The 23,516-nt window shown below is 40.7% G+C and overlaps 5 protein-coding genes across 5 annotated transcripts; 3 read left to right on the top strand and 2 right to left on the bottom strand.

Annotated features, from left to right (window-relative positions):
* Positions 1-1,261: 1,261 nt before the first annotated feature.
* On the top strand, positions 1,262-2,845 carry MELLADRAFT_68204 (uncharacterized protein; the record flags this gene model as incomplete). The annotated part of the gene is made up of 4 exons (XM_007416689.1): positions 1,262-1,445; positions 1,550-1,653; positions 1,727-2,129; positions 2,409-2,845. 4 exons carry the CDS (start codon positions 1,262-1,264, stop codon positions 2,843-2,845), a joined length of 1,128 nt encoding a protein of 375 aa, XP_007416751.1.
* A 407-nt stretch (positions 2,846-3,252) lies between these two features.
* MELLADRAFT_45596 (uncharacterized protein) lies at positions 3,253-5,435 on the bottom strand (the record flags this gene model as incomplete). The annotated part of the gene is made up of 5 exons (XM_007416671.1): positions 3,253-3,683; positions 3,753-3,859; positions 3,926-4,598; positions 4,676-4,805; positions 4,898-5,435. The coding sequence occupies 5 exons, from the start codon at positions 5,024-5,026 to the stop codon at positions 3,628-3,630; spliced, it is 1,095 nt and encodes a 364-aa protein (XP_007416733.1).
* Positions 5,436-8,163: 2,728 nt separating this feature from the next.
* On the top strand, positions 8,164-11,435 carry MELLADRAFT_45592 (uncharacterized protein; the record flags this gene model as incomplete). Its single annotated transcript, XM_007416670.1, has 11 exons — positions 8,164-8,217; positions 8,307-8,540; positions 8,746-8,877; positions 8,952-9,203; positions 9,303-9,594; positions 9,661-9,774; positions 9,934-10,199; positions 10,455-10,801; positions 10,881-11,017; positions 11,107-11,156; positions 11,219-11,435. 11 exons carry the CDS (start codon positions 8,197-8,199, stop codon positions 11,237-11,239), a joined length of 1,866 nt encoding a protein of 621 aa, XP_007416732.1.
* Positions 11,436-12,521: 1,086 nt separating this feature from the next.
* Positions 12,522-15,505, bottom strand: MELLADRAFT_93971 (uncharacterized protein; the record flags this gene model as incomplete). Its single annotated transcript, XM_007416710.1, has 4 exons — positions 12,522-13,792; positions 13,835-14,127; positions 14,196-14,963; positions 15,036-15,505. The coding sequence occupies 4 exons, from the start codon at positions 15,503-15,505 to the stop codon at positions 12,522-12,524; spliced, it is 2,802 nt and encodes a 933-aa protein (XP_007416772.1).
* Positions 15,506-21,218: 5,713 nt separating this feature from the next.
* MELLADRAFT_68200 (uncharacterized protein) lies at positions 21,219-22,836 on the top strand (the record flags this gene model as incomplete). The annotated part of the gene is made up of 2 exons (XM_007416688.1): positions 21,219-21,438; positions 21,506-22,836. 2 exons carry the CDS (start codon positions 21,219-21,221, stop codon positions 22,834-22,836), a joined length of 1,551 nt encoding a protein of 516 aa, XP_007416750.1.
* Positions 22,837-23,516: the final 680 nt, after the last annotated feature.

The following is a 23,516-nucleotide window of genomic DNA, read 5'->3' as shown; positions in this document are numbered from 1 at the left end:
GACAAACCCTGACCCCGCCGCTGCAGAACTTGAATGATTACGTAAATCATTGGAGGGTACTGTGGAGTGTTGTGTGTACACTAGTGCTATGACCCGGCCCTGTACCTGGCCAGCCCACTGTGTCCAAGCGGTTTCTGAAGGCTGATGGTATATTGTGCCCTGACCCTTCAAACTACTGATGTGAGCCTCAAAATCCCTCCAGGCACATTGGGCAGACCAGGTTGCCGGGGTGCCCGCAGGGTTTTTCTCAACATGCAGCTGGATATAGCTGTACCCATTCTTCCAGCTGGGGGTTAGAAAGGAGGATCAAATGCCTGCTCAGCTCTGTGGAGTTCCTCAAGAAGTTCGAGTATATATGACTCTATACTTACACTGAATTCCTAATGGGCATGCTTGCACATAGGTGTATATAGAGGGTCAACACTTTCCTTTGCGCGTGCTAAATGCACAAAGGTGATTCCCAAACATCAGAGAAAACAAAGTTTTTTCAAGTTTTGAGCAACTTTTTTGAATGTTAGACAACAAATTCCCAGTCTTGATCAATGGCTGTCCTTTCCCAAGGTTATAGTATCCTATCATCTTTCAACATGTTTAGTGAGTGTTTTATGCAAATATGTGATTATGCACAAAAAAAATCCTCCAGCTTCCTCAATTGTGAGGCTTAGGCCTGTCTCAAGAGCTGGTTGAGCAATGAGCCTCAGCCAGAACTCTTGGCTGCATGTCTTTTGCACCCAAAATCAAGCCACACCCTGGGTTTCTAAGGTTGATCAGGGTGTGCCCTGGTTGACCCTGCTCAATTTTTGAAGGCTTGCGGGTCTAGTAACCTCGCCGTTTGACCTATAGTGATGGCATAAAGGGCGTATGAGTTTTGGTTTTAGATTCAGTTTTCAAAGCACGATATCTCACCGTTGTTTGGATAAATTGAAACACTTTTGGTGTATCCACATAGTAAGATCCACATAGTAGTGCTGTTGCTGAGTTCACGTTAACTTTGATTTTTTCCACCTTCAGTTGTTTCTTAAATGTTTGCTTTTGTTTGGTGTATTTCTTGCAGTAAACATGTGTCACATCTATTTGTTGTTTGCTTATCCAACAACTTCATCTCTCCTCAGTCCGCAGCGCTGACTGTTTCTTGATATATTCCTCTTGAGCATGCTCAGCTTGCTAGAAATCTACCCAATTATTTGAGCACGCATCTTTGTAACGCTTTGCCAATCATCAATAGCTTTTTTGAATTTGTTTATTTCCTACAAAGAAAAAGATGATAGAGGAGACTGCAAGACCAAACCCATCAAATATCGATCCACCTCATATACTTCAAGCACCAGAATGTGTTCACGTACAAGAGACTTCAGTATCTTCTCGATCCATTATCGACTTGTCCTCTATGCCAGTAGAAATCAAAGAATTGATTGTCGACTGGGTTCGTCGTCTTTCAGAAAGCAGTAAGTTTGATAAAGATGACCATACTGCTTTACAATCACAAAATCATCAACATCATCAACCAGATCAACCCCCACTGAATCTACATACTCTTACTCTTCAAAAGCCGATGACTCAGCCGCTGTCCGATCGCTCGCATTAGTCAACCGTTTGTTTTACGAAATATGTTGTCGCCACCTCTTTAAGGCAAGTTTCTCTGTTGTCAAGGATGTGATTTGCTTGGAGTTTGGCAAGCCAACACCATCATCATCATGATATTAATTCTTTTCGATCCTCCTTCCAGGTGATTAATCTCAAAGTTGAGCCAGTCAAACATTTACTCCGCGAACTGCCGAATTTTCAAACACACTCGAAGCACTTAAGGTTGTTTGTGTGGAGGGTCTCATATGCAGAATTATTGGAAGATGACATGTTCATTGAAGGGCAGCCAGACACCTGGAATGAAGACACACGATCACAGTGGGATTCAAAGGCTCGATCTGAACTCTTCCTCTCGATCTTACACACTTGTCCTCGAATCGACGGACTTAATATCGATCTAGACCCATTTGAATGTATCACTGAGGATTCTAGTTCAGACAAAGAAGTTTCAATGTGGTGTTATGACAAGAACATGATGAATAAGTTTATCGGACCTATCACTCAACTCTCATCACTTGTCGACCTTGAACTCATGTCACCTTTGGGTCGACCTTTTTATTGCGAAACGTTCTTAGTCAACATCATCTCAAACTTACGTAAACTCCAAAGTTTCGCTTGCCGCAGGATCAGTGCAAGTGCTCCAAACACCTCGATTGATCAAGGAGCCTGTCAATCTCCACTCGGCCTTCAACTCGCCTCTCTTCCTGATCTGAAACGGCTGTATCTAGAGAGCGCAGATTGTTTTGATGCCAGCTGGACTCGACTTGAATGGAGAGGTCCAATCAGCGACCTGTATTTCGGTGCTTGTGATCGAGCCTCCATAGGCGTCTTGCACGCTTTCACCAAACTCTTTACATCTACTTTAAAGGAATTTCGCTTGAACGCTGTAGCTCAACATGCAGATTTGAATACTGATTTGATCTCACAGGCTATCCTAGCTGGAAAGCTCGTCTTCGAATTACCCAAACTCAATGCCTTGCAAGTATCCAACTGTCTTGACATGCAATTGTTAAAGTCCTTTGAGGCTTCGAAGAATTTATCCGAAATCGATTTATATGAAACTCCAATGTCACTTCAATCAGATGTAACAACATTGCTTCAGTTATGGCCTAAGCTGAAAGAGTTAACTATTTGGCATTCAACAGCTTTCAAATCGGCGCCTGATGTGGATAGATTGATGCAGTTGGCTGACAAAAAAGGAATCAAGATGCGTCTTGAGAGTAATCTCAATGATTACTACTACGACAAGTTAACTTGGTGATTGTAGCGAGGCTGTTTCTGATCATGAGGCTCTCAACAAGGTCAATGACTGAGATCCTGGTGATGACAATGACGAGGAGCCCGATGAGGACGAAGATCAAGTGTATTTATTGGTTAAATTTTGGTGTGGAATGAAGTAAGAACCATGAAATATATTCAGTTTTCTTGTAATGTGTTGTAGGATTTTATAATTCAGTTTCGAGAAGAGCTTTCTATAGTGAGACATTGAATTAACATTCAAACTCAAGTTGTATACAAAATTGTGGACTCATTCACTCAGAACCAATCCTATGGATCATAGCTGTAAGCGGATCAAGGAGTGAATTCACAACCGCGCTAAGATTTTAGTATTTCAATCGAGCTAAGCAATAAAAGACAAACCTTTCATTGATAGCACATAGATCTTTTGGTTCAAAGGAATTCATGAGTTAAAAATCAATTTCATTGTCAATTTAAAAATAAAAATCTATAATATTTAAGAACACTAAAAAAAACTTGATTAGTGAGAAGGGATAGTGAAACAAGTGTTCATTGGACACTAAGGAATGCAAGTAACTAGACTGAGCAGGAAAGTTTGTTGTGAGTGAGAGATGAAGAAACGAGAAGGTGAATCGTAAGGTTAAGACTTATAGGAATAACATGTTAGAAAGTAGTGTTGAGTGAAGATTGACAGCCATCGATGGTTTGTTTATTACAAATCATGAATGGTTTATATCTTGAAGATCTAATATGAGCGTGACAAAGTATCAAGAGAGATGATGATCATATAGGGTAAAAAACAGATTACATGACGATGGTAGGCTCAGTAATTGAGGCAGAGATAGACTTGTGTGGTAAGACTGTTCAGAAAATGTTAAGAATCAGCGTATGAAACGAAGAGATCCGATTTGAGCAAAGAGATGGCTCACCAGAGGCACCATTGACAAGTAGTTCGTCTTTGATGTTCACATCATCACCTAAGATGGTGGTATTGTCACATCGAACCCATCGGCCAACAGTCGAGTTCCATCCGATACTGGAAAACACAAGCATGGATCAGTCTTAAGAGGCAGTTCAATCCATTCAACAAAAGCCTACTCACATTGAGTTCTTGACCCATGAGTGATCCTTGACCCGCGAAGCCTCCATCAACACACATCTTTGAAGTCTTACACCTTTACCGACCACACACTTGGGTCCGATCACCACATTGGGACCGATCATAGCCGTAGGATCGATGACGGCAGTAGGATGAACGAGTACATTACCACTGACTACCCATTTCTCTTGTTGATGTTTTGTGATTTGTGGCTCGCCCATTGAAGTAAGATGAGTAAGATATAAACAAGTACCCGAAAGAAAGTCTTTAGGTTGACCAATGTCCATCCAAAAACCTTCAAGGTCCATACAATGTAATTGAGATTCTCGAACCATTGCAGGGAAAGTTTCCTTTTCGATCGAAGTAGGTTTGACTTCGATACGTTCCAAGACTTTAGGACTGAAGATATAAATACCAGCATTGATTCGATTACCAACAAAATCGACTGGTTTTTCAACAAATCGATCGATTTGAGTGGTGTTTGGAACTTGAACTACTACACCATATTTCGATGGTTCATCAACTTTGGTGACCATGATCGTACCTTCTTTTCCATGAGCTTGATGGAAAGAAGCAAGTTGTTTGAGTGGGTATGAACAAGTGACATCTGAGTTGAGTACAAAGAATGGTGAATCATCTTTTCCGAGAATGTCTTTTGCAAGAGCAAGCGGACCAGCTAAGCAGAATGATCGAGAGTAAGTTTGGGTTAGTTGATGATTCGATGGGAAACGGTGATCTAAAGCTTTCACTGACCAGTGTCTAATGGCTCAGTTTCTACACTGAAAGTGATTCGAATTCCATACTTCTCTTCTGTATCTTTCAAAACTGCCACCATCACCTCAGGTCGATAATTAACAGCCAAAACAATTTCATCCACACCAGCCTGAAACAGATCAAAATCAAAAGTAACATTGAAGGTAAGAATAATGATACTTTGAAAAATCTAAAAATGATATGAATGAGACTGAGACTTACGGCCACTAGGGCTTCGATTTGATGAACGATCATCGGTTTGTTGCAAAACTCAACCAATGGTTTTGGTAAAGTCAAAGTCAAAGGACGAAGTCTAGTACCGAATCCACCGACAAGAATGATAGCCTTCATTATTTTTAAATAGGATTGATTTGAGAGAAACAAGAATTGAAATTGATTAGGTAGGTTTTTAGGAAGTATAAGTTGTGTGATGAAGATTGATTTTGATTTTAAACAGATTGAGACTCTGAAGGATGATGAGGGAAGGAGTTGAAAGAGTGAAATGATAGCTGAGTATTTATGTCCTTTGTGTGAATCTAGATTCAAGAGGTGATTAAAGCAAAGTGGATAGAAGACACGTTTGACGATTGAGTTTGGAAAGTACAAACAGGGCTATTCAAGGGTGTATCGGGTGTTTAGTCAAGAGAAATCAGCAGGGATTGGAAATTTACAAAAAAAAGGATCCTTTTGAATTAGAAAGTGTAGCATGAGATAGATAGACAGATACAACCATAAATGAAGAATACTCACAAATCAAAATCAAATCAAAATGGTAAGATGATGACGTGTATTAACCAAAAGAAAGCCTTTCAAGTCATGAAGTACACACATGCTGTCATCGGTGATCATTAACATCACTAGAAATTACAAACTTCTCTCAAAGAGTTTATTTTCTCAATTCTCACCGCTTTTCTCGGTACAAATCATCCTTTGATCTACAGACTCTCTGAACCTCACGTTTTACGAGACAAAAGGAGCACATCCATACTCAATTATCGATTCACTCGGCTCTCGAACCTATGTATGTCCAGCACCTAAAGCATGAATCCATACTTGCCCATAAGCTATGGGCAACATTTCAACGTGCTTCTACATAGGTTGATTTGTTTGTACATAATCTCTCGTTTGATTTATGCAACACAGTCTGTCTTTGAGAAAATCACCGCGCACGCAGCGGGATATCAAGAAGTACACGAGTCGACATCATCTTCCAATCGGTACGACGTGCATGCAAGATACATATGTGTCCGATCGTCCCAGTTTGGTTTCATTTAAAATTTCAAAGAGTTTGACAAAATGACAAGATGATAGAACAGAGACCTGATCAGAACTGACGATGAAATGTCGGTCAAAAGAAATTCATGAATCTTGTGAATCATGATCTTTCCTTTGTGAATTTATCGTTCGGATTCGATCAAATATTGAACTCGAGTCATTTTTCAAATAAGTATGGTGCCACTTGACTTGATGGATTTGACTGATATACAGTATCTTGAGTGAAAAACATCATATGTAGCTTGATGATCATGCGACGTCTTAAGACTTTACAGGCATTGATGATTTCATTTCATGAGTTCATCGTCAAGCTCGTCATCTCGGGATCGAGCTTGTAAAACATACTCGCTCATAGAATTCTGAACGATCTCTAAGATTCGTTTGTACAATCACGAGTAATTAAGAGTCAAGAGCAGAAGTGGGAATATGTAGGTGATATGATTGGATCATAGTCAGGAACTTCGGTCATGAAAACAATCATAACAACTTACCCATTGCTGGGGTTAAGCCAATTGATAAGCTACTCGGATCCTCCTGAATCCTCGGCTTCAACTCAAGATTTAGATTGCAGAATGAAAGTCAAGGTCGAATGGACACATGATTGTTTGTGCTGAAATCGTTGAAATAGGTTTGCCTATACACAACACTCCCCTGCAAGCTGCAGCTATGATAAGGCGGATCAAGATACAGTCATTTAAGAAGAGCTTGCCCCAAATTCCCCGCCAATTCGCTTGAGTTTTGCGGGCAATTTGGGGCAAGCTTTTCTTAAATGACTGTAAGTAAACCAAAGGAAGTATGGAAAAGAACGCATGTGAAACCATGGAAATCGAATTCCTTTTGCCCTGTGAGCATGTTGAACTTCTGGTTCTTTGAGTTACAAATCCGATAAAAACTTACCATTCCTTCGGAGTTAACAACCTAAGAAAGAAAGAAGTGGTAAAACCATGTATACACTCATATTGAAAATTCATTACTTTCCTTTGAAGCATCCAATTGACAGTCAAATGTGCAGTTTGACCTTTAACATCTTACCGGGAATAATTTTCAGATCTAGCGTCATGACTAGAGAAATGAACAGATTGAAGAAAGATTCCTCCCGGTACATCAAATATATCGTTCTGTTATTTACAGTCATTTAAGAAGAGCTTGCCCCAAATTCCCCGCCAATTCGCTTGAGTTTTGCGGGCAATTTGGGGCAAGCTTTTCTTAAATGACTGTACAAACTTTGGAACTCAACAGGCAGAACCTGGCAGTGGTAGAATAGGCAGTTTCGCGTTTAGACACAAATGGGGAATTTCAGGTTGGATATTCAAAATGATGATAATTAGATCTTTTATCTTGGATTGATTCGGTGATCGATTACACAGCTTTTTTTCTTTCTGATCAGTTATCTTGAGCAACATGCTGTCATAAACTCAACAATTTAACACTTTGAACCGAGCTCTGTGATGGGTAGTTGTAGTAAAAAACATGGGTAGTTGTAGGAAATATGCGTACAAACGCTGTGCTGTGTGCAATGAGTGCCTTTTTCAGACCATATTCCTCAATGATTTGCTCCAAAAGAAGCTATATTGATTCAATTCATAGCAATACAATAGCAATGTTACTGGAATCTAACAACTTGCAAAGTGATGGATAAAAACCAGGCATAGACGCGGGTCTCAGACTCACAACACTTTTGGGTAAGTTGAATTCCGCAAGATAAGGATTTTATGCCGCTGTAAAGTTAATTTTCAAAACGTAAGAAAGATGGAATAAGAAGTCAAACATCAACAAGCTTGGTAGCGGCTGCTCATGCTACCTTCAAAGATCCAAACTTTGGTGAGTTTGTCCGCCAATCAAAAGAAAGCTGTGCCCGGAGACTCCAGCAAGTTGAGGCTGAGCAAGTTGGGTATGCTGAGCTTTACTTCGAAGGACTTGAAGATTGGGGGTTGCCAATGAGATACAACATGATACAACGACAATTTCTAGTTGCCCGCCCCAGTTGCGTGAGCATCCAGTTGCCCTACTCAGGGAAAAGATGTCACTCGTACTTCTTAACATGTCACTCCTAGTACATACACCATTGGGTGTTCGATGAGTGTTGACTAGGTGTTACCAACTGAGTGACAGAGATCTTGAACCCCCTAGTCAACCACCTTCAATGGTTGTTGACTGTTGCCACCACTGCATTAACCCCAACTCAACACTTCATTCACCACCCGTTCAACCCACACTATCCTAATCACCTATTCAATACATTCACGATGGCCCTGCGAAAGCTACAGGTTAGTGATCTCCAGTTCTTGATCACTTGGATGTCCTCAACCACCTACAAATCACTCATGCTGTTTCGCTTCCTCTCATTGATTGTCAGGCCGATATCGATCGCGTGCTCAAACTGGTTCAACAAGGTGTCACTGCCTTCGAAGAGACCTTTGACAAGATGACGCATGCTACCAACCAGACTTCTAAAGACAAAGCAGAAGCCGACCTCAAAACTTCTATCAAGAAGCTTCAGCGACAGAGAGACCAGATAAAGACCTGGCTTCAGAGTAACGACATCAAAGACAAGTCGTGCCTTATGGATCATCGTAAACTGATAGAGACTGTAAGCGATCATCATACATGGATCTCTAGTGAACTGTCCAGATTACCCTCGTTATAGCTCCATCGTTTGATTAGTCAAACTGTAGACTCATCTACATCAAACACAATCACCCCTTGCCTCTCTGTCGACCCTTGTGGTCCTTATTCAATTCCGCCTTCATTCACATCTTGATAGAATCGCTTCTGACATGAATCACCCTTTGCAGCAAATGGAACGTTTCAAAGCTTGCGAAAAAGAGATGAAGACAAAAGCTTTCAGCAAGGAAGGTCTTAGCGCCCAGCAGAAACTGGATCCGAAAGAGGTGGCCAAGATGGAAATGAGCCATTGGGTCTCAACAGTTGAGCTCCAACCCATCACTAGCTTTTGTATATACCTTTGTCTGATTCCTCAAACTGGATCCATTTCCTACAGATGGTAGATGAGCTAGGCCAACAGATTGAGCGGACAGAAGCCGAGGTCGAACTGCTACGAAGTCAGACGAAGAAGAAGAAGGCAACTGGGACTGACGGTCGGGGGCCTGAATTGGAAGCTCTCAATGATCGTCGGCGATGGCACATTGGCAAGCTGGAATTGATTATGCGACTTTTGGAAAACGGTCAGATCTCACCCGAACGAGTAGGCGAAGTCAAGGATGACATTCAATACTATGTTGAATCCAACACTGTATGTTTTATCCCAATTTAGCTGATTCATTCTTCACCAGCCCCTTGTTCTGCTTCTCATCATCACAGCTCGGCGACTTACCCCGCCACTTGATCACAGGAAGAAGACTTCACTGAGGATGATGATCTTTATGAGTCTCTTAACCTACAAGAAGAAGAAGAGCAATTCGGCATGCATGATGATCTCCTGTCTTCACACGACACGAGTTCAATAATTGAGGACGGCAATTCGACAACGGTCAAGCTTGACCTTACAGGGGCCAATCGCAGGCCAAGCGGCAAAGGGCACGCTGACGACTCCGGGGAAAAGAGTCCCAGCAAAGAGAAAATGCCTCTCGCCACCGGTCAGCTACTTCGTGGACCAACTGTCAGAAAGGCTACCCTTGAATCTGGTACGGTCAGGCCCACAATTCTTCCTGGTCGGACAGGTGTTGTTACAGGAATGGTTGTATCTTCAGCAGCCGCACCCCGAGCTACACCAGCTGCTCTCCCGTCTTTGCGCTACGCGAGTGCGGCAGCGGCAGCAGCAGCGTCTCCCGCTGCGAACGGCGGACCCTCAAATGGCCCATCGAGTATCAAAAGTCCCGGATCTGTTCCTAATACTCCATTGCGCTCTGATTCGATATCGGCTGTTGCACCTCCTCTCTCTTCTGCCAATGCAACCAACGGGCTCTTTTCTACATCGCCGAAAAAGCAATCGTCACAGCTTCCTCAGAGACCTTTCGCGTCAGTCGCCTCACCTGAAGCACAGAAGTCGCTGCCGCTTACGTCCTCTCAAGAGGCAAGTGCACAATCCACCCCATCGGATTCTGACCACTCTCCGGATATTCAAGATTCCAACTCGAACTCACAGATATCCAATGCTGGGATCAGCAGCACCTCAATAGTTTTGAACCCATCTGGACATTCAACTCAGTCTGCGCAGTCAACTCAATCGGTCGGGGGCGCCGCTTCCAATCAAGAAGTTGAACGTTCCCCTAGTCCATCCAGCTCCTCTGTTTCAGCTGGATCACAGCAACTTCTGCCTGACGGAAGTCGGCCTGAAATACCATCTGGATCTTTTGACACGCGTTCCCCGGCCGCTAATTCCCCGCCCACGCGAGTTCCAGTGGCTGAAGCCGACCCATCTTCTGCCTTCCTGGATGACCTCACGCAACAACTCACGGATGGTACAAATCGTCAGTCTCACGCCTCCCATTTGCCTGGTAAGACCAGCTCTTTGGATTCATCTCAACGCAGCAGTGGTGGAAAGGCCACAAACCGGGGCGAAAACTCAGATCAACAGCAACATCGCCACATGTCCTCCGATCACAAACATGTTTCGTCTTTAGCAGATCTGGTAGAGACCTTTGAAAGCTTGAAAGCTCACGAGCCCAGCATGATGGAAATGCATTCGATCTTAGACTCTGGCCTCTCGAGCATTCCTCAAATTGAGGATGCTGAGAAACCAAGTTATTATGCTCCCCGTAACCCATATCCGACAAGCTCACATTATCCTCAGCAACCGATGGCTTTTGAAAAACGACCTGCGATCTGGGGTGAAATCGAAGTTGAAGTATTGTTCTACCTCTTCTACTATCATCAAGGAGGGTATCTACAGTAAATCTTTCTTCACTTCGATAACTCTGACCGTGGAGTAAGCAAGAAAACTAACGTGACGTTAACTACCATGATAAAGGTACTTGGCAGCTAAGGAGCTTAAAAAGCGTGCGTGGAGATTTCACAAGTACTATCTCACTTGGTTTCAGCGGGCCAAGAACCCAGAGGAGATGGCAGATGATTATGAGAAAGGGTCTTACACGTATTTTGACTGGGGTTAGAGCTTTTTATACATCGTATCTCTCTGTTTCCCGCCTCTTGCCTGGATCGAGTTTGCTGACGTGAAGAATATAATGATATTGTAGAGGCTGACTGGCTGATGAGGACGAAAACGCCGTTTCAGTTTGATTACAAGGTCAGTTTTCATCAAGTTTTGTTAATCTAAAGATGCTAATGTGATGGACTTTTCAACTTTAGCATCTGGAAGACTCACTCTGAGATCATCGATAGGGTGAGAAAGAGTGAACCTGTTTTTTTTTTGCTTTACTGATTCTTTCATTGATGTATTAGTCATACTTCTTTTGATTTCAAATTGGAAGTTTATGTTCTTTTGTTCTTGATTGAACTCTTATAGGGTTCAGAGAGTGTTTTTTAGGGAGGAATGATGAAATGCAATTTACTCCCATCTCTTACCAAACAAGTTTGTCATTGGTGACCACTAAGACGGATCACACAATGACATAGGATGGTTCTGTGAAGCCACAAGATCAGTTTGAGCTATATGAATTGAATTCATACTATGACTAGAACATGGTCGGCGCGACGCTCGCCTATTTGTTTCAAAAGTGCCAATCCTGAGCTATTTTCCTTAACATACATGTGAGATATGAGTATTACCCTGACTTGAGAGGCAATCATAGCTTACAAAGAAAATCAAGATGGAAATTTTCCTGAAGATCCAATATTCATTTCAGGCGGTACTACTACATATGTATGTAACTTTTTCAAAACTCTTCACAATCCCTTCAAAGCTCACATTGCTCAAATTTTGGTGGCCTGACTTAACTAAGCCTCATGCTTGTTCTGAGCCGGTGTGTGGTGAGGCATGTGTTAAACTCAAGCTAGGGTCTTTTGTACATAGTCACTTGATATGTACTACTCTTCAGTATTTCAAGATGAAGGACATCTTGAGCAAAAAAGACTCGATGTGAGGATATGAATTCAGTTTTTTGGTATCAATGGACTTTGCTTCTACATATATGTTTAATTACCTCTTTTGAGGATGATCATTTGTCCTTCACTCATCTTGAGTCTCTTTCTATCATTCAATACGATTCCTCACATGCCAGAGACGTAAAGTAGGTAAATGATAAGTCTGGTTACTCTTAACCAAGCATTGGATTGGCATACAAGCCCGCTTCATCATGTGGTTCAACTGATTTAGAGTTGCAGGAACTGATAATGTAAAAAAATATTAGGATCTATGCATAAACTGTTAACAAAGGATCTGGAAGAGTTGTTTTTCCCTATGAAGAACAATGTATAGCTCCGATTAAAAAATCCTTGAACACACGAAATCATTGGTATTGTTGACATTTGCATCGAGATCGCAGGCACCAAATAGAAAATATGTAGGCGGTAAATAGCATGAGCTTATTAATCTGATATTGAATTTCTATTACTGAATGAAATTAAAAGTAAGATAAAAGGAAGATGACTGTGAGTTTGATTAAAATTGAAAGATTGAAGAGAAAGGTTCATTTGATGAATCCACAATTCACTAATTGGTAATCTCAAGAGGTTCACCCTTTGGCTTCCGTACGCGCGGCTTTCGCGCTCTAATATCAGTACTTGGGTACCTCAATGGTTTGATGTTTTTCATTTTAGTTAACAACGTTTTGACCCCTAATGTTTCAGCTTTCTTAGGCTTCAGAATTTGGAGCCAGTTCTTCCGTTTCTCACTCATGAATCGCATCACGTAAACGGTGGCGACGTGTTCCCGTGTTGGCCTATACATTGGATGAGAGAGCCAGAAGACGGTACCTTCGTGTATGGAAGTTGAAGCTGCAACAGAAAATTTCTCAACGAAGGCATATTCGTCGTGGACTTTTCCGACTGGTTGAGCCCTATCCCGAAGAGGGTACCAATCTAATTTGATCCCTGGAATGTTTTTCCACTGTTCCGCAATCCAATGATGAGCATCTTCAAGATCTTGTTCCAAATCTGTAGATATACGCTTTGAAGAAATCATTTTAGAACAACTGGCGATCATCTCCAAGTAATTATCCCAAAGTTTTTCCATATTGTCGGTCACATGTTTCGTTTGAAGCGGGTCAGGTGCCTGAATGGATATTGATTCCATGAATTCTAGAATTTCAGGTTGGAATTTATCAATTATATCGCGAGGTGAGATTGAATGATGATTGACAAAGTTCAACTTGACTTTTGCTTGAGGTAATGTGTTTGTCGAGCGAAGAGATTTGGGAAATCTAGGTATCCTTTCTGAATACATTGATGTCTTCTCGTTCAATTTTTCATCAGGCCAGGTTCTTGCGTGATACGTTTCGATATCCATATCTTTGGAGTGCGTTGAGTCAAAATTTTTGGATACAGTTTCATGTTCACGCGGTTTTTCGAAGCCAAAATTTAACCCAGAGCGCCATCCAACAGTAGGCCTGGGTTTATTTGCTACCAAGGAGGTCCACGGGCTTGGAAGAGTGGATGAGTCCGTAGTATGAATTTCGGTAGCTGGGGATGTTGAAAATCCTCGTACTTGACTGATGGATCTGTCATGGTCATCAAATGAGAAAGGATCATGACGAGTTTTTTGCTTGGAAGGTTGAGAATCGAGTTGATCAGTTTGACTAGGGCGCTTGAGCTGTCCTGATCTTGAAGAGCTTTCTAATATATCTTGAATAGGTAGCTTTTTGTTGTGAGAGGTCGTGATGTGCATGTCTTGGTTCAAATCCTTTTCATCTAGACTCCTCACAAGAACAACGTCAGTTTTAGGTATTCTCGACATGAGTCCAAGTAGAAATTCGGAAGGAATTTCTGGACAATCGAAAGACTTCTTGAAAAGAGAGAAAACGATACCTGAATCAGCCCGATCTATTTCCATTTTATTGTTTTTCCATTCAACGAGTTTCGAGCTTGCGGTACCATCTGAGTTCTCGACGTCACTCGCGTCTTTGGAATTCTTCCGTGATTCAGTTTCGAGAGAGGCACTCGGGGTCCTTTCTGACCAGGCGCTATGTTCTTCAGACATAGCTGGAAAGTGCGTATGAAGATCCGTAGATAATTCTCCAAAGTTTGGCAAGTCGTCCAAGGGCGGTATTGAATCGAGCTCGCGGAGAGTTGAGTCGAGTGGGATTGAAGATTCTCGGGAGCTGTAATCCGCAAACTGAGGGTCAGAGAAAACTGTCATGCTTGGTCAAATCCGATATCAAACACTTACGATTCTAAAGACCTGGCTGACCCTCGTTTGGTCTCTGAAATAGGTGACAAGGGCTTGATGTTGTGAGATGTGCCATGGGTGAGATGCTCGAGATACTTTTCAAAACTCTCAAGTCCATGTGAGACTGGAGAACTAGGGGACAGGGGATGCGGCTGTGATGAAATATCATGTGGAATTGATATACGTTCTCCGTGGAAGGTTTGAGACTCGGGGGAGGCCAAGGTGTCACTGTCACTTACGCCTAGGTCATGACCTACATGGCGTTCTGGAGAGCCAATCAGAATTTCGTCGAGGAAGCGATAGTCTGATGATGATTGCGAGGACTGAGTTGAAGGGATATTCGAGAAGGCCGGAGGTTTTTGAATGTGATCATGTTGTGATAAGGCTTCCATGACCTGCGCTTGCGAGTCACTGCTACTCTCAGGGTTACTTTCGTGAAGGCTATTCATCTGAAAGTCTTCATTGTGTAGAGCTCCACTAGGGGTGTGCTCGGAGAATGACGGGGGAACAAAAGAATCCAGATGGGACATTGAATTTGTATCTTTATACAATGTAGTGTCTAGACCTGGCGATCCAATCGTGGCGAAATCATGATAAGACCTTGCTGGAGACGAAGACGACGTGTGAGGACTTGATAGAAGGTAGTGATGTAATTCCTCCAAAGCTGGTATCGGGACTAGGTTGGTCAGTTCATTGAATACGTCGTCCTGTGACAAATCGCGATGGTGAGCATGTTCATGTTCATGTTGGTGTTCTCGTGATGATTTTCTGAGTATGTCCAAGGCTTCTAGCCGATTGTCGGGAAGACTTGAACTCTTTTAAGCCTCGGGTGCATTCCACTCGCCGCTCCCGAATAGGTCTTCGAGCCCTGTCCATTCTCCAAACATGTTCTTATGGGCGTCCGATGGAGGAAGATTTGACAAATCGGTGTCACGCCATGGAGATGCTATCGGCGAACCTGAAAGGAATTCGTGGGACTGGATTTCTTCTCCTTCCTCCTGGAATATTGAACGCTGTTCGCGATTCTCGTCTGCGCTCCACCGATTATCCATTGATCCATCGCGCGTGTTGAAGACATCTGGATGGTCTTGCCCAGAAGTGGTCGTATATTTTTTGTCGATTAAGGAGTCGCCGTGTTGATTGAGTGGCAGATCCCGAGGTTCTGCCAGATGGGACCACGATTCTGCCGAGTTTGCCGGAATGGTTGAAGCAAAGTGGGGTGCATCCCAAACGTCCATCGCTGCCAGTAACATAGGCCAATGCAACATCAAGGCCATCATCCAGCATAACTTCTTGTTGAATAGATCCATGGTTGACTGCCTTGATGCTTCACCAGAGATACGCGTGCTGTTTGTGGGCTCCCCTTATACGCTTTTTTGACCTGTGGGTTCCGGTAACCCAATGTGGTCACCCAAGTGCTGCCCATACCACAAAAAATCCTGTGTCATCTCAAGTACTGCTCAACTAGTTCAATGACCAAGTAGTCTCGGACAGCATCAGCACTTTGCACATTTCATCAATACAGTGAGCTCACTTATGATTAAGAGCGGATACCTCCGATGTTCTGGTCTCTGTCGGAGAATCTTCGACGATTTATCCCATAAGTAGAAATCTCTTCCGAGAGGCTTGACCCACAAAAGGATTCGAGGAGGAAAGGAGAGAACTAAAAACATGATACATAGGATTTTAAAACATTTCTTTGTTACTGGCCTGCAAATACTTCCAACACGTATCATCTGAATATGTCACAATGTGATTTGACGACTCAAGATGAAGAAATATTTTCAAGGCGAAGGATATACAATCATTCTTGACAGCATCCGCGATGATCATTGTTTTTGAGAGAAGATCTTAAATGCTCCCGCCGCCATCCCCATACATAGTCGTATGTAGATGTGCTCGCAGCTTTGTGCTCTTATATTCGTCTCTTTCTCTGAGCAGTCTTGTCAGCTGAATGAAGACCCTGTTGTGGTAATTAACTGTGTACGAGTCTTTTTCTTCTTTACTTAGAATGGTCAAGGACTTCCGGTTATTCATGAGTGTAGTGTGTATCAAAGAAGAGGTCATTGACTTTATCGAAAATTAACTTCTAAGAAGATGTGTACGGATCAAGGTGTTACGAGTTATAGAAGATCGTGTTGAGAACTAATTAGGGTGTCTACTGTTTCTTTTGGGAATAAGTCGTGTGTGACTTGAGCGTTTCTTTTGTCTATTTTATTATTTCATTTTAGGTCAGTCTTGTCTGTGTTGGCCTTAAATAGTTGTTATCTTTCATCACTCAGATTCTTTTCTCCTTATCGAAAGGAATCTGTAAGTCATTTTACTTTATATTTTTATTTACAATATCTCATTTAACTTTACTCTTTAAATCATCCTTTAGTTTTACAACCTTTTTACTCACTTTCATCTTATTGACCGTACCGTGATACCTGTTGCATTGCACAGGTTTGTTCAATCTCTTTTCTCTTTTATTCTTCTTTTACTAACTGTTGTGTTGTTCTAGGTGTGTCTCATTGTTGAGAAGCTCTTTGTAGCTTGTTGTTGGCTTGTTGCCTTTACTTACGATTACCTGATTACCCCAGGTACAATTCATTACCGGCAACGCCCAATAAGCTCCTTCGAGCCCATCAACTTCATTCTTTACAGACCCTTTGTCATCTACTTGTGAAAAATTGATTACTGCTATGAAGTTCTAGACAATCCCGGGTGTAAGGAAAACAATACTTGAACATATTTTGGGGTCCATTGAAGATAATGTCTGAATCCGCAAACTGGACAAGGGTGGCCTCAAACAGCCACAAAACTTGAAGGTCTAGAATTCCACATGAGGAGGAGCATCATACCTTCATGATTTCACACCTCACTGAAAATATGTGAGGCACAACCAGAATAAAATGAGTATTCGGCTCATCTGACTGCAAATGGTGTTTTGAATGGACCAATAACCCACTTTTGAGGCAAGAATGTCATAAATTGTGAAAACAACGCATTTCAGTAATAGCAAAGCCATGGAATCTGTGGCTGGCCTCTATGGCTGGAGCAAAGTAGCAGACAATCTGCTCCACCACTCAGCTCTAACAGCACCAATTACGCGCTGTCTCTTAAGATTGCCAGATATTATCAATGACCTGACTTCATGTATAATTGTTGTCTATCATTCAAATGTTGATCTGCCTGGGTTTTTGATTTGAACTTGGGCTGGTATCCAGACTATTTTAAATGATGTACCCCAGCTGAGGCTGCAAAGCCTTGGCAGCCCTGTGATCTGTAGTCATCACTAATCAATATCTGAATAAAGAAGGCAAAAACTCTTCATCAGAAAACATTGATGTGAGGATCTGAATGCAATTTCCTTTGATACAGCCTTCAAGCTCTCCATATAAATGTCTAAATGCTTTGGATGATGCTGGCCATTTGTGCTTCACCCACCATGAATATGTTTTTAACATTTCATCCAATTCCTCACATACAAGATAATTATTTCAATGATAAATTTGGTCTACCTTAACCCAGCATTAGATGGGTGGGAAACCCTCTCATTATTTAACTGTTATATAAGAGTATCAATGGACATGGTCGCAAACACAGGGTCATGCGTTGCTCCGCTGGTTGAGAATTGAATTTATGATTTGAAAAAGGAGGATTAAGTCTCCCATGGGCAATCATAGATGGTTGGCTTGGAGAAGATGTGGATGGCTGGAAAACAGGAATGAATTATGTATTTGCAACAATCAAGGCACAGTATAACAAAGAGATTATGAGGAAGTTCTCAATGCCAAACACTAGTAACCTGGAATATCTAAATGAAAAGGTGGATTCTGTTCCATGCATATTCTAGTTTTTTAATATAGCATAATGACTGACAGATTGAACCCCTGCCAGTTCAATCAACCACAAACTATACGAGACATGAGGAACTCCAGACATTGGGTGGCAAGTTGATGGAAATGGTACTTGGAATTTGATGCTCAGTTGGAGATGTTATCAAATCTTTTCAATTTTTCATTCCTATCAATGCATTTACTGTTGTGTAATTGAAATCATACCCAGTGAGAGGTCAATGATATATTGAAGTTTACTACGTCAAATGATCAATTATGTAATGGGTAATGGAATGGAATTGGCAATGGTTAAATGCGTCAATATCTTCTCATACGTTTTGACCTAAGCTCCTATTGATGTTTTCTATGATTTAACTTCTCTCTCTCTTTATGATTTATGTTTTCTCTCTTTCTTGATTTGTTCTTGTATCATTTTCTCTCATTTCATTTATTCTCAATTTCTCTATTTTACACATCAAAGATATCTAGGAAAACAACAACTACTAGATCACCACGACACATAGTCTCGTTGATAGTAACTGACTGCAGGAGGAGTCTGCTACCTATCTATTGTTTTCAGGTAATTAGATTCTTTGATGGTTGCTAAGAAAAGAATATAAAACATATGTATTAATGTTTCTTATTGTAGACATAGTAGGGATCATCCAATATTCCTAGAAGTCACTTACACTCACCGAGTTCTTACTAGTGTTGATCTTATATTAGGTATTGATCATTGTCTACATGTCTCTTTTAAAGTCTGTTTTATTTCTTTTACTAACGTCTTATATTAGTTGTTTGAAATCTATATATGTGATTGTTGCTGCAATAAAGACATAAAGATCTCAAAAGCTTTCATTTACCTGTGTGGATCAAATGGAGAAATTAGAATCAAACCATAAACCATCATGGCCTTAGGTTTTTGAGGTGTCTTCAAGTGGTTCATATGATATAAAACATGTTGAAATTGATTCCTGGTTAGAAGACACCAACAGTGGAGGTAACTGTTCCCACAAGACCACACAACATCCCTCTCTCCTCTGAGGGAGTTGATATGTGCGTTTTAGAAAGCAAACACAATACAGGCACACCTGTCAGTTATGTACAGTCGACTCTGATATAACCGATACCCAAAAAATTGTATCAGTTTTCACGGAGTATCGGTTTTGTCAGAGCCAACTTCACTGAAAATTTTAAAAAAATGGCCGAAAATTATCGGTTTTGCCGAGATTATCGGTTTTGACAGTGTATCGGTTATATCAGAGTTGACTGTATTCTGAGTCAATGGCTCTTTATGAATCTGGACATGTAATATGCATGAGTCCCAAAAGAATTTTTGGTTGACAGTTAAACATGATTCCAGTCAAACAATTTGATCAACTCCCTTTGAGATGTCTCCTTATGACTTACAATTCATGTTGATCCTGAGGAAATGCTTCAAAATGATATTGTTCAGAAATTTTTTCCCTTGGAATCAAGAGACACAGTGAATACTTCAGTTGATAAATTTCAGGAACAAAGACTATCTGGTGTAAGCCCATCAGAAGGTTTACATCTCCACCAACAATCCAATTACAAGTATGTGTGATAATATGATTCAAATTTGAGCAAGACCAATCTGAAAAGCAAATATTGGCATGGGCTTGGTTGAAACCTTTGAACCCACATATCTGGAAGACCAAAGTATGCAGAAGGTGTATTCCAATCTTTCCATATTGAATTTCATTGTCACAATCAAAATTGGTGGATGTGATCCTTCAAAAAAGATACCATTTTTGCAGGCCAATGCTCCTCATTATTCCTGATTCAACTTGATGATAAACTTCAATTACACATATATCTCTGCTTCTAGGTGTGAATTCATGATCTTCTGAGGTTCTTTGAGGAATATGGAGATAGATATGGATGTTTTTTTTGGAATTATCAAGATCTCAAGCTAGGGTTCCTTGAGCACCATATTTAAAGATAGACCAATGAATTCTCATAGTGCTGCTTAATGGTTAGCTGTGAGCCTTTTGTTTCCAATTCTCTTAGACGGGTTCCATTTTGTATATCCCCAAATCCAAGAGGAATTCAAATGTACCAGCATATCAAAGACCATCAAATTGGCCTGTGGTCATTGCAAAACCTCATGGGTTTCGAAAGGAGTTGAACAATTCTTCCCTCAACTAAGTAATACCACCCAAGATAAGAAGGATGAACTTTTTCACTTAAATATACATTCAACTTGTGCCAAAGATCAAGGGTACCCAAAATTAAGTGCAACATTTTTCTACACATTATAGTTTGGCTACATGGACTCATGTAAATTTGCAAGTACCTCACACACATAAGACATTAGGAGACATGAATTTCTGCATGGCCAGGTAAATAATACATTTTTCTATGTTTGTATGCATACTAAATAGACGAGCAAACTGACTTTCAGTATGAATATTGGAAAAGGACAATTTGCAAAAATTAGATGCAAACAATTAGCACTCATATCTTAAGGTGTATATAATCAAGAGATTAAACAAAAGTGGCTCTGAATGTGTGAGTTTCATCGGTATGGCTCATCATGAGCCCAGCTTTCACTTTCTTCTGATGAGACTCAAGAGGAAGAAGTTTTCCAGATTCAAATTATTTTTTTGAAGATCTCTTTAATCATGAGTTGGAAATACAAAGGGTGGAAGGATATTCTGAAAGACTCTAAAAAAACCTTCTTTGTTTATTTCCTGTGGTTTGGTATCAAATGAAAACCAGAAAATTTCACTTACCAATATCTTTTCAATGTCTTGCCAAAGTTCCTTCATGTGAAATTTCACTGGTGGTCCACTTGATTATTTTATTGTTACTTTTGGAAGGCAACAGACATGCTTTTTTTCAAATAATTCAAGACATGGTTCTCAAAACTTCATGATGAGGAACTGTGATTATCTCTGTATCTCTGAAGATTGGCTGACCCTGCTTCCATGAAAAATGTGTCAAACAAAAAGTCTCATGCTGTATGTGAATCTGATAATTCATACTCAAGATTGAATTGTGGACAAAGACTAAAACTTTGCTGTGAGGTGGATCAGATTGTGACACTGAGTAAGAGAGATCTAGCATATTCAAATGCAACACACATTGCATCATTGGGAGCTATATGAATGAAAAGTTTTCAGGCAATTCATTTCATGTAAATCCCAAACCCTTCAATACTTTAAAAAATTATACAATGCTTCTTAAACCGTCTCTAATCACATGGCTCATGTTTTACCATATTGCACCCAGTGTTGCAACATCTGATAGTCTTCTACAGGGGAAAATATACAAATCATGGCAAAAAGGTGGTGTTACAAATCATCTACTCCACAAATATCAATGCCCAGATCTTAACCAAATACCAGAAGAATGGGGAGATGATGATTATGAAATACCAGATGGTGATGCAAAGGGTCAGTGAATCTCAAAATTCTTGATCAGTTGACAGCAGGCTTACATCTGAATGACTTTGAATTCCAGTTTATGAACTTGATGACACATTGAGACCTCTTGATTCTCTTGGAAGTGAATCAAACTCACCCTCTATTGATCAATCAGTATCAGATACATTGTGCACTGTTTCTCCAGTAGCCAGCTTCAGCCATCACCAAGAAAACCAGCTTGCCCACACGGGCCAGAACACAGATCATGATCAAAACCCAGCCTCAGATCTAATTCTGATTCATCAACCCTCAAGAACAAATTCTGAATCATCTTTATTTAACTTATTTGAAGATGACATAAGTCTCAAGAAAGGAACATCAGTAGTCTCTGAGCTTTGTGAGGGTATGGAACCTGACAAGTTGGGTTTGGAAGAAAGCACTTCTGATACCAACACAAGCATTGGATGTGTAGAGAATTTAAAGAATGATAAGTCTCTCATTATTTCTAAGGAAAATATCAAAGAAAGCTCTGCAAATCACCAAACTCAACAAAACCAAGGAAAAATGGGAAAACAAGCATATCACAATGTGATGGACAACAGTGAATCCTTACCAGTAGATCTGGACAAAAGGATCAATTTGAAAAGAAAGGAAGAGAGTGTGCTTGAAAACCTCAAGTGCAAGGAACCTCATCTTGATGGAACAACCTGGAAAAATAATCACAGTTCTCAGCCAAGTACCAGGTCCAAGTCCACACAGGATGTATATTCAGAGCCAGAAAATCTCAATGAACATAAAGGAAGAACTTCATGGTTCATGTCACCAGCATCATTAAGACTTCCCATTATCCCTGAAGCACAATTGGGAGAGTGGAAAATCAAATCAAACAAAGAATGTTTCAAGGATATGGGCAAGTTTTGGTCTAAAAAAGATGTGAAATTGAGGAGTTTCCTTAGCACACAGTTTCCAAATGAACCCATTGATTACAATAGTGTTACTTTTTTAGTATTCCAGAAGCTCTTGTTTCCAATGTTTATAGACAAGGTTGCATTCATACATCCTCTCATCAAAGAGCCATTCAAGTTTACAAGCTTATCTTCAATGCTAGTATCTGCAAGCAATTATTTCCAAGTCTGGTGTACAAAAGAAGTTGAAAAATTGATCAAATACTTGGATGATCATGTCAAACACAAGGGAGAAGAAACTCTGACATTCGAAAATAGAATGAGGCTTTGCAAAAACACAATTTCCTCAGTTTTATATAAATCAGAGTTTGGGTATGAGGAAACACATCAGTTGAAGATGATTGTATGGTCAATTATAGATCAATGGCTTGGCCAGAATGTGTTACCTCAAAGAGCAGGATCACACACTGGATTTGTGATACTTGAGAGGATGTATCATGGAGATTGTTTGAAAAGGGAATAAATGAGGAAACTGGAGTGTTAGTTTGAGCCATGTTTTCTGTTTTGGGTTTCTTGTGTGTATTGTCATGTGCAAGTTCCGTCAACCAAAGATGTCATTGCAGATAGAATCCGTTCTTCAAAAATATTGTTGACATGGTTTTTCTTTACATCCTAAATTTTTACCTTGATATAGAATAAGAAACAATTGCACTCTTTGGAAAATAGTCATTGACTTTCACAAGTAAGTTCTACCACTTCAAACTTCAAGGTGACACCTTTCCTGCCCTACATGTCTCTTGGTGCCATTGACATTGGGGCCTTACCAAAAAGAAAACGTTAAGGATGTGGATGAAATTTTCTGTTCCCAGTTTTCCTTGAATCCTTCTCACAGAAACCAGATATGGTGTGTCCAAAGTTCAGATGTCAGAATGACAAGGACTTTTCAGCACCAACTTTGCATTCAAATGGGTAAAAGACAGAAAAATCTGTTTTTTTTATTTGTGCATTTAAATTCAAGTTGATAAGGAAGGCACCAGGGATGGTAGAGCAATGTTGGAGGGGCAAGGCCACTGTGATAAACTCTGTTCCATTTTCAAGAGCCATTCTAGCTTTGAGAAGAAGTTGCTACAAATTTGACTCCACACCTGCGCAATGCCACCAACGATGAGAAGGACACAAATTCTATTCTTCATCACCCAGAGA

This window comes from Melampsora larici-populina, assembly GCF_000204055.1.
Source record: "Melampsora larici-populina 98AG31 unplaced genomic scaffold MELLAscaffold_63, whole genome shotgun sequence".
NCBI lineage: Eukaryota > Fungi > Basidiomycota > Pucciniomycetes > Pucciniales > Melampsoraceae > Melampsora > Melampsora laricis-populina.
The sequence above is the reverse complement of the archived record's forward strand: the minus strand, read 5'-3'. Positions and strand labels throughout refer to the sequence as shown.